The sequence below is a fragment of the Emydura macquarii genome, unplaced genomic scaffold (genome assembly GCF_026122565.2).
Source record: "Emydura macquarii macquarii isolate MOO-44397 ecotype Brisbane River unplaced genomic scaffold, CSIRO-AGI_Emac_v2 contig_3295, whole genome shotgun sequence".
NCBI lineage: Eukaryota > Metazoa > Chordata > Testudines > Chelidae > Emydura > Emydura macquarii.
This window is the reverse complement of record NW_027133432.1, coordinates 5,576,733-5,594,008: the sequence shown is the minus strand read 5'-3', so window position 1 is coordinate 5,594,008 and position 17,276 is coordinate 5,576,733. Positions and strand designations below refer to the sequence as shown.

The following is a 17,276-nucleotide window of genomic DNA, read 5'->3' as shown; positions in this document are numbered from 1 at the left end:
TCCTGATTGTTCCACCACAAGACTTTTTGTGTTCAACTTGTCCCTCCCACCTATTTGGTAACCACTTGTTTTATTTTCAAGAAGTTTGATCTGGAGCAGTGGAGGAATTTCCCTTAGAATTCAGGGTCAAGGGACTTTTATTCCCACTACTACTTAATTCCAAAGCAGAAATGGAGTTGGAGACCCATCCTCAATCTTTGACGTCTCAACACCTTCACCCATTGTTTCCAATTCTTCATATTGACCATGGCTTCTGTAATCACTCTTTTTGATCCTGTGAACTTGGTCACTGATCTTGATCTGCAAAACACACGTTTTCACATTTTGATACATCCGGTAGACATAAAGTACCTGAGATTCCTGGTTGGAACATCACAGTCCCAATTTAGAGTCCTACTCTACAACCACTCCACGATTACGTGGGTCTTTACCCAAGTTCTGGCTGTAGTGGCAGCTAATCTTAAGGAGACAGAATTCAGGTAGATCCCTATCTAGATAACTGGCTAATTCGAGGAAGATCTCCACAGCAAGTGACTAGTTCACTTCATGTGATTCTAAAATTATTTGCTTCACTAAGACTCATCATCCATATTGACTTCAGCTCAGACCATAGAATTCATAGAAGCAGTGTTAGAGTCCAGGACAGTGAGGGCATATCTTCCTCAGTAGAAATTTTGGACAATAATGGACCTCCTCATTCAACTTCAAGGCCACCCAAGAACACTGGTGAGGATGTGTCTCAGGCTCATGGGACATACGGCTGCATGCACTTACATTACACAGTATGCCAGACTTCACCTTTAAGGTGCCAAAGGTGGATGAAACCAGTATAAATACTGAACAGGCACAGCATAGGTGATCACATTCCTACAGGAAATCCTCTCCTTGTTAAACTGATGGGTAATGTTAGGACCCCCCCCCAGTCCTTTCAGTTCTTAGTTTGCTGACAGAAGTAGAAATCCAGAGTCCAGCAGCGGGCAATATGACAGGTTTATTGGGATCTTTTCAAGCAAGCATCCATTAGGACCCTCCAATCCTTTTTACCAATAAATCTTCCCCCCATTTCCTGTTTTACCTCAGTTTTTATAATGTATCGTAACCAATCATTTCTTTCACAGTATTACAAGATGATTCTTTAACCAATCCTAATATAGTGTAACATAATTATTTAACCAATCATATCCTACCACCTTAACTGATCACATTTAGTTATGCGACAGACAGAAACAATCAAAGAACCAGACAGAAATCATTCAAATAGATAATAAAGAACTGGGTACCATAAAGACAAAGGAAAAAAAAAAAAAAAAAGAGTGTAGATTTTACAACCACAACTGTTGGTAAGTAATTCTTTTACCAAACAGAATGCTCTCAAACCAGGTTTCCTTTAAACATTCTAGGATCTTTTCTTTATCTGGAGGTGTTAGACTGGATCACCATCTTTACAGCCTGGTATTAGATATTACGTTGGGATGTGCATATATGACTGCATGCTTCCCAGCTTATGGCCGCCACTCCTGCATCTGAACCAAAGTACAAGGTCTCAGACGGTCACAGTGAGAGAAGGCCTGTGGTTTTGATTCTTTGTTTTATACCCCTATAACCAGCTAAATGATAAGGATATACTTACAAAACATGGGCCTTTACAGGCAGGCCTGAATATCTATATTCTATATACTAACAGGTAGAACCATTTCAGGTGGGCAACAGAGTTCGTTCCTCCATGCCTTTACTTACAAAGGCTCTGGTAAAAGATACCTTCAATCAAGGTTTGTGGTGATGCATCTTGAGCAACTGAAAATTCCGGGGGCTACAGTCTCCTTAGCAGGCCTGTCTACACACCAAAAGGCAATAAATGATGTTTGAAAGATCTTATTCCACCATGGCTCAAGCATCATTTATTGCCTGTTTGGCTAATATTCCATCTGAGATATGTAAAGCAGCTACCTTGATCTCAGTCCACACATTTATCACTCACTATTCTGTGGTGTAGGCTTCCAGGTCAGATGCTAATTTTCAGTAGGGCTATTCTGCTATCATAATTTAAGTAGGACTCCTTTTACCCATTTCCCAGCAATTAAACAATTGTTTGTTAGACACTAAGAGTGAAATCTGTGTGGACAATCACTTGAAGAAATAATGATTTCTTTCCCTCTAGTAACTGGTTCTTTAAGATATGTTGTCCACATAGATTCCACAACCTATCCTCCATTATCCAGTAATTCACAGTCCTGTTCCTGTGGCTTTTTGTATTGGTGGATAAGCCCACTCCATCCTTTATATCTTCAGTTGAGGAGGCTTGGGGGGCTCCAGACGTCCCAGGACATAGGCTATAAGTCAAAAATGATCTGATTAAGTTTGCATGTGTGCCACAAGTGGAATCTGTGTGGACAGCACATACTGAAGAACCATAGTTACTGTAGGGTAAGTATTCTTTTTGAGTTTGTTCAAGAAATGTTTATTATTGATTAGGTTGTGGCCTTAATCAAACACATAAGTAAATTCCAACACAGGCAGAAACTACTGAAATTGTATGCAGTTAGATTGCAAAATGTTATGCTTTGCTGATAATAGTCCTATAACTGAAGACATTTACTTCTCCAAGAACTGCCCAAGATTATTTTGTATTATTTGCTATGGCACTCATACAAATTTGAGTATATGGCTCCTGCCCCATGAATTGATGGTCTAATCAGTAGCAAGAAATCTAGCTTTTTAAAATTAGAATGTCTATGCTAACACTTACAAGACATGCAATAACTTACATTGCACTTGCAAATTTTTCAGGTACAACTTAGACCTTGTCTGCACTAAAAAAATAAGTGAACATATGTTTCGTTAACTTACATCCACCGCTATAATTACAGCAGTGGTTGGTGTCCACATTGTTCCCCTTTGGTTGGTGGAGAGTGTCCTCACCAGGAGCACTTCTATTGACTTAAGGGGCAGTGTGGGGAGCTGTGAGCCCCCTCTCAGCTCCTGGGTTTTCTTTGGGCTGGTCGTCTCCGTCCGTGTCCTCCCCTCCCTCCTCCTCCCCCCCCCCCCAAATGGTCTCAGCTTCTCCCCTCCTTGGTCCCAGCCTGGATCCTGGGATAAGCAGGGGACTTCTTCCCTCCGGAAGCTGGGGGAAGCCATGCGGGGACTTCTCCCCTCCGGGAGCTGGGGGAAGCTGTTCCTCGCTGTCTGCCAGAAGGGCAGCCATGTCGATTTTACGGCTCAGCTGTGTAATTGACATGGCTGCCTGGGAGCAGGTAGAGAAACTCCCCGACTTCTGGCCACAGCTCCCAGCGGAACCGGGAAACAGCTGCTCAGCTTGCAGCCGGGAGTTGGGCTGTAGCCACTTGCAGCCGGGAGATGGACTCCAGGAGCCCGTGACTTGCCTGATCCTGACTCACTTCCAGGAGCCGGGCTTGCAGCTTCCCAAGGCTTTCTTGGTCCTGGCTCACAGTTGAGAGCCGGGCTTGCAGACGTCCGTGGCCCTCACGGTCCTGGCTTGCAGCCAGGAGCCGGAAAGCAGCCGCCCCGGGCTTGCAGCAGCTGGAGCTTCTCCCCCTTTACTAGCTGGGAGTGGGAACCAGCTGCAATGGCTTTCTTGTCAGTTTCACCTGGAGCGGTGAAATTGACAAAAATGACAGCTCCTCCACTGCTGAAAAGTGATGCAGTGTCTACACTGAGACTGCGTCTCCCTAGCTATGCTGACAAAAGCACTACACCTCTCATTGAGGTGGTTTTATTTTGTTGAAAAAACAGGGCAGTTTTGTTGGCTGGGAGGTGGTTGTGGTGTGTACACCAGCAGTGCTTTGTCAACAAAAGCTGACTTTTGTCGACAAAACTCTGTAGTGTAGACCAGGCCTTAAATAGTTTAGAATACTTGGCTTATGTCAAAAATGTGGTTTTGTTTCTTGCTTGTTTTCCCCACAGGTCTGAACCAAGTACTGAGTCAACAAGCAAATCAGGAAGTTAGTCCATTGGATAGCATGATACAGAGACTTCAACAAGAACAAGATCAGAGACGCTCTGGGGAGGCAGGAACCAGCAATACTAGTCGGATAGGAAGAAGTAAACAAACTTTTTTTTGTTTCCATTCAAACAATTTACAGTGGGGGTATGTCTACACAGCATTTAGACACCTGCAGCTGGCCCATGCCAGATGACTTGGGCTTGTGGGGCTCAGGCTTAAGGGGCTGTTTAATTGCAGTTTAGAAGTTTGGGCTCAGGTTAGAGCCCAAGCTCTGGGACCCTCCCATCTTGCAGGTTTCTAGAGCCCAGGCTCCAGCCTGATCCTGAATGTCTACACCATAGCTAAAAATCCCCTGTGCCCAAGCCCAAGTCAGCTGGTATGGGCCAGCTGTGGGTGTCTAACTACAGTGTAGACAAAACTCTAAGACTATATGAAATGGCAAATTAATGGCTATGGTGAGGTAGAGGAAATATATGAGTGGTGGAAAGGAAAATCTTGGGCATAAATATTAATGATGCTTTCTGGCCTTTTTCTAAAATTTAATGTATTACTTAACTGAAAGGAATGTAGATTGTAACCTTATAGTTGCTGTAGAGCAAGACTTAAAGAATTGTGCTGCAACCACATGGACTTCAGAAAAGTGCATTAATTTAATTACTGTTGTGTAATCTGGAAATGGCTAGCTGACTGGTAAAATACTATAGGTGTCTCAAAGGATATGGGAGATAGGAGGAGAAAACCTGAAAAAGGATGGCTCAGGGGCAGCTTTAATGAGGACCAATCTAACTAACTTGCTGCAAATCTCCTGGTAATCTGCAGGAGAATAAAAAACAGACTAAAATGGTGACGATATATCTGAAGAAGGAGCAAGACCCAGAACTGTCAGACCAAAGATAGAGGTATTGAAATCTTACTGTGAGGGAATTCCTGCATGAAATGACCTGAAGGGGATGCCAAAGATGTCATCTCCTATTTGAGTGTTTGGAGTATATTGCTGCTTTGCATATTTGTTTTGTTTCCCCTTCATATACCATCAAACCACCTTTGTGAATTGGAAATCTAATCTCCAGGATTCCATCACTCCCCAAATTCTGTGAATGTCACAATGGATATGGTTTTTGAGGGTACTAGCTTTTTCAAATTTCTTAAGAGTGACTAGATGGAATAGGAGATCCAACACTTATACCAAAGCTGACCTAGAACCAGATATCGGTGGCAGGAGCCTACTTAATTTCTGTTAGTTTAAGATAAGAAATATATTCCTTAACGTGCAATTGGAGTGCTTTCCCAAATGTTTTTAGAAGGTGGTTTTAAAGACCAACAGTGGAATGTGTACTGTATAGATTAAGAGAACCTACAGTAATGCTTTATCAACTTGTCTTACGTTATTGAGATCTTTACACTTTTACTGCTTGTTACGTATGAATGTCGGAGTCTTGTGCAGGAGAAATGTGCCTCTGGATAATATGGACATACAGCTGTACTTGAACATTTTCAGTTAATGCTTTAATTTTCTTCTGAAGCAATAGATCAAATAAAGTATATACTGAAATAGCTAGTCTTACTCTTTGTTTTGCAAGCCTTCTCTTAGAATTTAGATTAATACAATTTTTATTTTTTTTCTCAGGCTCTGTAAGCTCTACCTCAGAAGTACATTCACCACCAAATATAGGATTAAGGCGCAGCGGTCAAATTGAGGGTGTGCGACAGATGCATAGCAATGCCCCAAGAAGTGAAATAGCCACTGAGCGAGACCTCGTGGCTTGGAGTAGAAGGGTAGTGGTACCTGAGCTGTCACCAGGGGTAGCCAGGTAAGAAATTTCCTCTGAAACCTAATTGATTCATTCTGTTAAATTGTTAGGTTTGAATTTTAGTGTAGTTGACAGAAGATCATCCAGTAACTCAATTTTGGTATGTGTATATCTTGATGCATTTATAATTTATATAAACTATACTTTTTTTTAAAGCAACTTGCAATTTTTGCATCTTGTGGAAGAAATGGCATTTAGGTAAGAGCTGAATTAGAAAGTTGTAGTTTGGCAAATGGGGGATTAGCTTGTCATACTGTGCTGAGAGGACATAAATGCATAGGATCAATTCTGCTAGTAGCCTACTCTAGTGACTCTCAACCTTTACAGACTGTTGTACCTCTTTCACGGATCTGATTTGTCCTGTGTCCCCCAAGTTTCACCTCACTTAAAAAACACTCGCTTACAAAATCAAACATAAAAATACAAGAGTCCCAGCACATTATTACTGAAAAATTGCTTATTTTCTCATTTTACTATATAATTATAAAATAAATTAATTGAAATATAAATATTGTACTTGCATTTCAGTGTATAGTATATAGAGCAGTACAAACAACTCTTTTTGTAAAAAAATTTAGTTTGTACTGACTTCACTAGTGCTTTTCCTGTTGTAAAACTAGGCAAATATATAGATGAGTTGATGTACCCCTGGAAGATGTCTGCATATCCCAGGAGTACGCGTATCCCTGATTGAGAACCACTGGCCTACTCTCTATGCACTACTGGTATTGTCTGGCAGCTAAGAGTAATCATTTGGCTATGGCACCTTATTTTTACATCTTGACCCCTTTTTTGGCAGGGGTGGGTCAGTGTCCCCTCAATTCTCCAGCCTGGCATGCCTTTTACATAGCTTCACTGTGAGAACAACCACTTCTGGTCTGCTCACACACAGCCACCAGCATATAAATTACTCCCAGCTATATTGTATGAGTGCAATGGCCAGCCACTACAGAGCAACACCAGCAAATTCCCAGTCCCAAAATTTCCCCCAGAAATGTGTGTCTTGTACTGTCCAGCCCTCTTTTGGGCAACACAGGCTCATAAAAATTCCACCATTTTATTTATTAAAAAAATGATATGCGCAAATCCTATTATCCCAAATGACGTTTCCCAAACACTTCAGTCCAAATCTGGTTTAGATAAAACAACAAAACAAGTTTATTAACTACAGAAAGATAGATTTTAAGTGATTACAAGTAATGAGGCATGAAAATCACAATTAGTTACACAAAAATAAAAGGCAAAACCCAACCGATAGCTAACTTAACAAGATGTGAATTAAAAACAAAAGTCTCTCTCACCGCATGCTCCTGCAGTCTTATTGGTTGAATTCCTTTCAAACAGGATCTCTCCCTCAGTCCAAAGCTGTTTCTTTGTTCCTCAGTGCTGTGACTGCTGTGGAGAGAGAGAGGGAGAGGAATAACTTGGGGTGTCTGTTTCCCCCGTTCTCATTTCCTCTTCTATGAGAATCATCTCCAGCTGGGGTTCCTGTGGGGACAGGAACTTGCAGGTGTTTTTTTGCCAAGATGTAAATTTCTCATTCACACCCTTTTTCCTGCGAAAGAATGGCCACTTAACCAACTGATGATCTATTTGATTTCGTTGACACCTGACTGAGGTGTCAGTTTGCATTTTGTCTCTGAGAAACTGGTTTGTGGCTGCTTCCCCAGATTTGGAATATGTCTTATTAACATCATACAGTAGAATCTTATAATTTTACATACAGTGATAACACACAAATTTTACCAGGATAGTAATGATCAGCAAATCATGAGTTTTCAAATGATACCTTACAAGACATAGTTTGTGCAAAATTTATCATAGTTTTGAAAAAGGGGTGAACATAGGGTTATAGACTGTTAAACCACCTCTCCCAAAAAAGGGGTCAAGATGTTAAAGTCTGTAGTAATGGTAAAACTCCCATGAGAAACAGATGTTGAGAATAAAGCTACTCAGGATTTTACCTTATTGATAAATTATAAGTAAATTCTACTATATAAAACTTCAGAAATAAGTGAAATCCTTTATTCATATCCACAAAAGCTTTTCTGAAAATTGTTTTAACCTTTAGAAACACTAAGCCAGGGTTATTATACGGCTTTCAGCCCCAAAGCACAGTTCCTGAGGAAACATACAAGCTTTTTTAGTGTATTTGCCAACTTACAGCTAATTATATTTTGAAAATACCTATTTTCAAATATGCTTTATTCAGTTGCCTTAGATGCCATGTGGGCACTTGTGAAGAATCTGTGACTCTTAAATCAAAATTAAAATCTTGGGCTAGAGACTGGCTTAGTGCTTGTAGATCAGATAAAAGCTCTTTTTATGAACTGAACATACTTTAGACTAGCCACATATGCCAGGTAGCTGCTGTTTGAACCCTGACTGTGATCAGGAAGTACACTCATGAAGCCAGATTCTCCCTAAAATGAGAGAAAAATTAATGTTCTTTCAGTATATATAAGTGTGGCTCTCTTTCTGGGTATGCATGCCCCTCGCGTGCAAGCTTGGAATCTTTTGAATAGAAGTGTCTGGTGGGGTTATGCATACACCTTGTGCTGCCTCATGCTTCCAAGTGAGAGCATAAAGGATAGAGTGGCTCCAACCCTCCCCTAGTTTCCTCTTATTGCCTGTGGTGGCGAGATGGAACCTGGACTGTTTGGCCAGCTTCTCATTTTTCAGAACTCTGTTGTAATGAATCCTTCACTTCTCCTTTTTATAAGCGCCTTTTTTTTTAAAGACTTTTTGTTGGGGGTTCCCAGAAAACAAAAGATGAAAGCCATTAGGACAGGCAGGGGGAGAGCTCACTGTACAGTGGTGTGAGGTGTTAGCATGAATTGTTATCACTGGGGTTAATCCCTCTCCTTCCGGTGATGGCTTAATGTCCCTTATAGATGGATACAGCAGATGCTTGTTCTTCCTTGGAGGAGAGCTTCCTGTGCAGTGGTGTGAGGTGTTAGCATGAATTGTTATCACTGGGGTTAATCCCTCTCCTTCCGGTGATGGCTTAATGTCCCTTATAGATGGATACAGCAGATGCTTGTTCTTCCTTGGGGGAGAGTCACATCCCCAACAAATGGATGTGCAGCCCATGGCTGCACAATTCAGTTCATTTCCTTTCCTTCTTTAAGGATTCTTCTCACAAAAGCCTTTTGTAGTCAGAAGCAGCCTTGTTTATTGTCTAGGAGCTGTAGAAGCAGTTCCATAGGGGTACAGGAGAAGAGGTGTCTACTCCTGATATTTCTTCCTTCCAAAGAAGAAAGGGGGTCTTCATACTATCAAGACCTGAGGAGAGTAACCAAATAACTTACTCTGCTTCGGATTCAAGATTGTTGTTTGTTTCCATTATTCCATCCCTCCAAGCTCAGGATTGATTTGTAGCTTTTGACTTACAGAACATGTACTTCCACATTGCCGTCCACCCAGCACACAGCAAATACCTGCGATTCACAGTGGGGCCGAATCAGTATCAGTACAAAATACTGCTTTTCAGACTCTCCACAGCATTCAGAGTCTCTGTGAAATACCTAGTTATCAAGATGCGGCATCTAAGGAGGAAGGTTGTTGTGCTGTCTGGCTCACAACCGTGAGTGCCAACCTCAGGGCAGACTATCAAGAAGCAGGGCAGAGACCCCAAACTGGCTGTATGTTCTACAGTTAGATTTCACCAACCCAGTAGTCAGATGGCAAGTGACCAAGATTTGTCACCGATTCACTTCAGCGGCTGGCTACTGGCTCTTCACCTGGCTGATGACTATGCTATCAAATGGCTGGGCACACTGCACATACGCTGAGAGAACCAACTCAGTAACACATGTGAACTCCTGAAGCACTATAACATTCTTACCATGGAGTCACAGACAGTCCCCTTGGTCATTCTAGTCTAGTCTAGTTCAGCAAACTGAACTTAGATCTGGTCTACACTACAGAGTTAGATCAATGCAAGGCAGCTTACATTGACCAACTATGGAAATGTCTACAGTTACATTTCACTCCCGTCGATGTAACTGTTCTGCTATGCTGACTTACCTAACTCCACCTGCATAAGAGGCATAAAGTCATGGCTGATATAGTTAGGTTGATGCAGAGTCAGTGTAGACATTGCATTGCTTATGTCGACTGTTACTAGCTTTCATGAGCCATCCACATTTTCGGTGCCTCCACACTGACAGTACAATCAATACAAGTACTCCTGGTGAGCACGCACACTGCTGACACAAGGAGCAAAGTGTAGACACGAACTAGCGATGTAGTTACAATGGTGGCTGTATACCGAAGTAAGTTAGGTCAACTTAATTTTGTAGTGTATAAATGGCCTTAATGATAGTTGGCTGCTATACACCAAAGATCACAAAACATTCAGGTTGCTTCAAGCCCTAAGAGACCAGTTACTTCCCCTACGTCAATTTGTAGCTTAGATCTCTCACCGTAGATTATGCTTGTATCCAATCCTGTAGTAAAATAACTAAAGAAGTATTAACTAGGAAAAAGAAATTAGAGAATTATTATAAGGTTCTAGAAGACAAATGTACACAAACGAGTTAAATTCTATGGTTTTAAAAGTGATAGTTATAGTAATCTGTCAGCTCTGAATGCCTTTTAGGGTAACCCAGGTTAACCCTGGGGATCTCAGTTTTTGGCCTCGTGAGTGTCCAAACAGCAACAGAGAGATGAAAAATTTCTTGTCAGCTATTTTTATTTCTGTTTTCCAGAATTCAAGCTGATGGGATGACCCCTTTTGCTTGTAGCCTCTTTATGGATGTGGAGGGGCAATTAACAAAATATTTGTATTGGGATGTACCACAATGGTCCATTTAATTTTGATAGGCCTTCTTGATGGTTAGAAGATGATCTTCCTGACTGGGTTCACAGTTTCAAAGCAAACATTTTTATCATTACAAAGCAAAATCTTAAATATTACCTTATAGCTTGTGATAAAGATATAAGTGAGATTACTGAATGCTGCAATTTACAAGCATTTCATAAAGTCTAAGCGCTAAACACATTGTTATAAGTTCAATACCCATCTTAACCATATTAACACACAGGTGAAAGACTGGTTTCCAGCAACGTATTTGTCAGTGCTCTGCTGAGGTCTAAAACCTGGGCAAGAACTGGTCTGCCAGTGTTACAAAGGGCATTCATGTCTACGCATATCTTGATGACTGGCTGATCAGTGACAGATCACAGCAGGAAGCTCTGACATTCCTCATCTTTGCCATCTTCCTGTTTGCCCGGCAGTGAACTACAAGAAATCATCTCCCCTGCTATCCCAGATGATAGAGTTCATAGGCACTAAGATGGATTCCACCAGAGCATGGGCTTACCTACCCCAAGATGGATCTTCCTTATGCTATTAGGCCATATGTCCACATGTACATATATGATACCTTTTTCCAGATTTCACCTGAGGTACTTACAGGTCTGGTTCAGATCAGTCTATTCATCTGCAAAGCATCAGATGAGTGAGACAGTAGTTGCTTGCCTGGCAACTCTAAAATTAACATTTCTTAATTTCTCTCTTCCAGTAGACAGGAGGAATGGAGAACAGCAAAGGGAGAAGAAGAAACAAAGATTTATAGATCAGAAGAGAAAAGGAAGCACATTACAAGTCATATTCCAAGAGAGAACAAAATACCTTCTTTCTCTAAGGTAAATAGTTATCCATATTTTATTACGGAAATTGCCGTAATACTTACTTTGGTCTATTGAGCCCACAGATCTCTCTAAACTTCTCACCTCAATTTAAATTAAAACAGGAAATGGGAGTATATTTTGTTTTTTATTTATTTAGTGCTATTGCGAGAGCACCTGCCTATTCATATTATATTATTAAATGGCAAATAACTTTGTTAACAAGAGTTAGTATTGCCTGGTGTTTGTGGGTGCTCTTTCAGAATGCCTAGGTCAGCAGAACTCAGAGATCTGAAAACATATATAGATTTAAGGTACTTAAAGCAGAAAGCTAGTCTTAACTGTAGCATAGTGGTCACTCTTCTATAATGTTGTAAACAAGCAAAGAGTTGTGTTTCTGGAGTCCTGTCAAGTGGAAATTACTATAATTTTGCACCTTGCTCATGAGGCATGTATTATGTTTGAGGATGTCATAGATGAATATGGGTGCATGTTGCTTAAGTTGTACAAGTGGAAGAAAAACTTTTTCTAACATGTACATCATATGGGTTTTCAATGAAGGGCTTGTTAAAAAGTTATACCAAGATTAACTTTACTGCCTCCAATCACATCCCCTATATAAACAGGGACACAAAATATTTTCCATAATAGTACCTTTTCTCACGAGCAGTTCTTTGAGGTATTTTTTAAAATATAAGTCTTATGCATCTGGCAATATCAAAACAATCCTTTAGATTAAGGGATGAAAGTTAACAATATACATCCTTTCAAAACCCCAACAAATCCTCCAGTAAAATCAGGAAAACCAAAGTGGAGGCCGTGTCTATGGACTCCCTCCTGCGACCAGTACAGCAGGGGGTACAGCAAACATAGAGCCGACACCGGCATCTCCGCGCAGGGGTCGGCTCCTGCGCCCCCTGGAGTGCCGCGCTCAGCAGTGCTGGACCCCAGTTCCTTCCCGACCCCGGGTAGTTAGTGGGGGAAAGCCTGCGCCGAGTGCTCAAAGGCTCGCTGCCTCCGCTGCAGGGGCCGTCGACGCCGGAGGCGTTTGTCGGCGGCCAGTTTCCGAGCCCTCATGGACATGCCCACGCCTCCGTCCCCCCCCTCGGCCGAGGGAGTCAGGGACGGCGTCTTGAGGTAGACCCGTGCTGGGTTACCCCAGTGGGCAGAGGAGACACGGATCATCGTCTCCCCCCAGAAGGTCAAGGACGGGGGAAGCGGGAACTCCCCCTCCTCGCTCTGACCTTAGGTCGTTGAGCACCTCAGCACCGCAGCACCGGGAGCGGTCTAGAGGTTCCGAGAGCAGCCGCTCCACCTCGGGCAACAGGTCCTCGGTGTCCCAGCACCGCCCTACCAGCCATGCGGCACCGAGGGAGGCTGAATGCCCTCTTCGACCTTCAGTGCGCAGCTCCCGGCACCGGTCATTGTCAGAGGACTCCCGGCACCGCTCCCGTTCTCGGCACCGATCTGGCTCGCCTACGGAGCCGAGACGCTTAGAGCGCACACACGAGCACCGCTCTCGATCCTCAGTGCGCAGCTCCCGGCACCGGTCGCCGTCTCCTAGGAATGCCCGGCACCGATCCCGCTCTCGGCACCGATGCCGTTCACCGGTGCCTAGATCTTCGGCGCGTTCGCGTGAGCACCGCTCTCAATCTTCGTTGCACAGCCCGGCGCGAATCCCGGTGCCGCAAGCGACCAAGACACCTCGGCACCGGTCTAGATCCCCGGACCGGGCACGTGCCGATTCCCGGGAAACCAGACATCGTTCCCGGTCTACTAGCAGCCGTTGTGGTCCAGCTGCTTCTGAGCCTCACCGTCGCCGCTCAACATCGGCAAAGACCAGCCCTATACACAGCCCGGTACGGCCCTCGGCACCGCACGCTTCGGCACCGAGGGATTCTCCGGCGCATCATAGAGGGCGTAGTCGCGGGCGGGACCGCTCCAGGTCGCCGGCAGATGATCGCCGTAGGACCAAGAGGCCCCGGGGGCATTCGTCCACCAGTTCCAGCCGGTCACCCCCCCGCCGTCATCATAGACACCACCGCGGCCGCTCCCGATCATCCCGGAGCAGATCACTGCCTGACTGAGACAGGGACCGGACAAAGCGCCCTAGATCGCGTAGCCCGGCACCTCGCGGGCCTGGATCATATACGGGACCGGTACCGACGTGGGTGCAGGGGCCCTGGCAATGGCCCTATTGGGGCCCGTGGCCTCAACAAACCACCCAGGGCACAGTGTCAGCTCCCTCAGTGGCAGTCCAACCGCCGCCCCCGCCTCCCAGCCAGGACAAACCAGAGACCTCAGATGAAGAGTCTGACCCTATGGAGGGTCCTTCCACGGGTCCCCTCCGCCAGTCCTCCTCCTCTTCTCCCCCGGACACTACATCCAGGGACCAAAGAACCCCCCTTCCTGATTTTAAAACACATCAGGAATTATTAAAAAGGTTAGCTGATAACCTACAGATTGACTTAAAAGAACTTTCAGAGGAGGAGGATCCGCTTTTTGGGGTCTCAGGCTCAGCGGGACCCTCCCGGGTCGCGCTCCCTGTCCATGACCGGGTTCTTAAGATGGTCAAGCCCCTCTGGGAGACTCCGGCATCAGTATCGGCCACCTCTAAAACGGCCGAGTGCAAATACTATGTTTCCTCCCAAGGCTTTGAATATCTTTACAATCACCCCCCCCCCGGGGTCGTTGGTTGTAGATGCCGTAAACCAAAGAGACAGACAAGGGGCCCAGTCGAGCACTCCCAAAAACAAGGAAAATAAAAAATTAGATCTTTTTGGGAGGAAAGTTTATTCGACTGCAGCTTTACAATTACGTATAGCGAACCGCCAAGCGCTCCTTGGCAGGTACAATTTAAATCTCTGGACTTCCCTCCAGAGGTTCCTCCGAGCGCTACCACCAGATATGACGGAGGATTATAACACCATTCTCCAGGAGGGAGCGACCGTTGCTGGAGCTGCTCTTCAATCCGCGAGCGATGCCACTGATGCGGCAGGGAGGGCCATGGCATCTGGTATAGTCATGCGCCGATCTGCGTGGCTACAATCCTCCGGGCTGTCGTTAGAAGTACAGCAGGCCATCCAAGATCTGCCCTTTGATGGCGTAGGCCTGTTTTCAGACAGAACAGACACTAAGCTCCATGCTTTAAAAGACTCTAGGGCCATTCTAAAATCGTTAGGCCTGTATGTGCCGCAGGCCACAAGGCATCAGGGCAAACAGCGCCCTCAAAGGCAGCAACAGCCTGTCCCTAGACTGCCTCCTCGACCCACCCCGCCAAGGAGGGGCCGAGACCGCTTTAGGCAGGCGAACCGCAGAGACCGCCAAGGCCCTGCAGGGGGCTCCCAGCAAGGCCAGCAGAAGAACAATAAGCGGTCCTTTTGATGGGACGCTCGAGGGCAGCTCTCTCTCCATCCCATTGGATCCCACTCTAACCTTTGCAGACAGACTGCATCCCTTCCTCCGAGAGTGGCAGAGGATAACCTCGGACCACTGGGTGCTCAGCGTGGTGAAACGAGGTTATGCCCTCCAACTCTCAACATTCCCGCCGGACTCTCCCCCTACCCCGTCCCTCTTCAGGGACCCATCTCCACGAGCTACTCCTCGTCCAGGAGGTGCACTCTCTTCTCCATCTAGGGGCGGTAGAGGAAGTTCCTCCTACGGAGAGGGGCAGGGGGTTCTATTCCCGGTATTTCCTTATCCCCAAGGCAAAGGGAGGCCTGAGGCCTATTCTAGACCTTCGCCGTCTGAACAGGTTTATCAGGCGCCTCAAATTCCGTATGCTCTCCCTAGCCTCTATTATTCCCGCTCTGGATCCAGGGGATTGGTATGCTGCCCTCGACTTAAAGGATGCCTACTTCCATATTTCTATCCTCCCTGGGCACAGGCGTTTCCTCCGCTTTACGGTAGCGGGTGCCCACTACCAATTTTCGGCCCTACCCTTTGGCCTCTCCTCAGCGCCCAGGGTCTTCACAAAATGCATGGCGGTGGTAGCTGCCCACCTCCGGCGCAGAGGCGTCCAGATCTTCCCCTACCTCGACGATTGGTTAATACGGGGAAGATCCAGGGTCCATGTACAGAACAGCCTGGCCCTAACCTGCGCGACATGCACCAGATTGGGTCTGCTCATCAACGAGCAGAAGTCCACACTCACCCCGGTGCAGCGCATAGACTTTATCGGGGCCACCCTAGATGCAGTTCAAGCCAGGGCCTTCCTCCCCCTGGCTCGATTCCAGACCATGACCGCCATCATTTCGGAGTTATTCAGGTCCCCCACGACGACAGCCAGGCGTTGCCTTCAGCTGTTGGGGCACATGGCGGTATGTACATACGTGGTGAGGTTAGCTCGCCTCAAACTCAGGCCTCTCCAAGGTTGGCTGACTTCTGTGTACACCCCATCCAGACATTCACTCTCCAAGGTGGTCACCATCCCAGCCCAGGTACTAACGTCCCTCAACTGGTGGACATACCCGAGGGAGGTGCTACGGGGGGTTCCCTTTGCAGAATTGACCCCCTCTGTAACGCTAATAACAGACGCTTCAGACGTGGGCTGGGGAGCCCACATGGGCCGAGACCTCAGTACGCAGGGTCTATGGTCGCCTCACGAATTACACCTCCACATCAATGTCAGAGAGCTCCGGGCTGTCCGACTAGCCTGCAAGGTCTTCCTCAAGTTCCTAACGGGCAGAGTAGTGCATATCCTCACGGACAATACAGCAGCCATGTTTTATATAAACAGGCAAGGGGGAGCACGCTCCTTGGGTCTGTGCCAGGAAGCCATACAACTATGGGACCTTGCGGTGAGGCACGATTTTCACCTATCTGCCTCTCACCTCCCAGGGGTCAGGAACGACGAGGCGGACCGCCTCAGCAGGTCGTTCTTACCCCGCCACGATTGGTCACTCCACTGGGAGGTGGCAACTTTTCTCTTCCACAAGTGGGGTACTCCCCAACTAGATCTGTTTGCCTCAGCGTGGAACAAGAAGTGCCCGAGGTTCTGCTCACTCTGGGGACGCGAGCAGGACTCCCTCTCGGACGCATTCTTAATAGACTGGACGGGGCCCCTGATGTATGCATTTCCCCCCGTCCCACTACTCCTCAAGGTACTCTTGAAAATCAAGAGAGACAGAGCGGATGTCATCCTCATTGCACCAGCCTGGCCCCGGCAACACCGGTTCAGTATGCTGTTGGACATGTCCATAGCCGAGCCAATACCGCTCCCGAGACGCTACGACCTCCTCTCCCAGGACCGGGGTCATCTTCTGCACCCGGACCTGGACGCCCTCCACCTGACTGCATGGAGGCTCTGTGGTTAACGGAGGGGGAGAGAGCCTGCTCAACACAAGTTCAGCAGGTCCTGCTGGGGAGCAGGAAGCCTTCCACTCACGTGCTGTATAAGGCTAAATGGAAGCGTTTTACCTTTTGGGCGGAGTCCCGGGGGATCTTACCCAACTCTTCGCCCATCCAGGCAATCCTAGAGTACCTTCTACACTTAAAGATGCAGGGCCTTGCATTAGCCTCCCTGAGGGTACACCTGGCGGCCATCTCGGCCTTTCACCGGCCAATGGAAGGGAGGTCTATCTTCTCTCACCCTATGTCCTGTAGGTTCCTGAAGGGGATAGAGAGACTATATCCGCAGGTCCGTGACCCGGTACCTCTCTGGGACTTAAACTTGGTTCTTTCTATATTAACAGAACCCCCCTTTGAGCCCATGGCTACATGCCCTTTGCTAGTCCTTTCCTGGAAGGTGGCTTTCCTAGTAGCCATTACATCGGCTAGACGGGTCTCCGAGTTGAGAGCTTTGACCTCGGAACCCCCTTATACGGTCTTTTATAAAGACAAAGTGAGGCTGAGACCCCACCCAGCATTCT

General features: G+C 46.1%; 1 protein-coding gene across 1 annotated transcript in view; it reads left to right on the top strand.

Moving 5' to 3' along the window:
* PHIP (pleckstrin homology domain interacting protein) overlaps positions 1-17,276 on the top strand; it is a 327,383-nt gene that overhangs the window by 170,378 nt on the left and 139,729 nt on the right. The window contains exons 18-20 of the mRNA XM_067532638.1: positions 3,922-4,059; positions 5,589-5,772; positions 11,301-11,424. Coding sequence (XP_067388739.1) covers positions 3,922-4,059; positions 5,589-5,772; positions 11,301-11,424 — 446 coding nt within the window. The remainder of the gene's footprint in view (positions 1-3,921; positions 4,060-5,588; positions 5,773-11,300; positions 11,425-17,276) is intronic.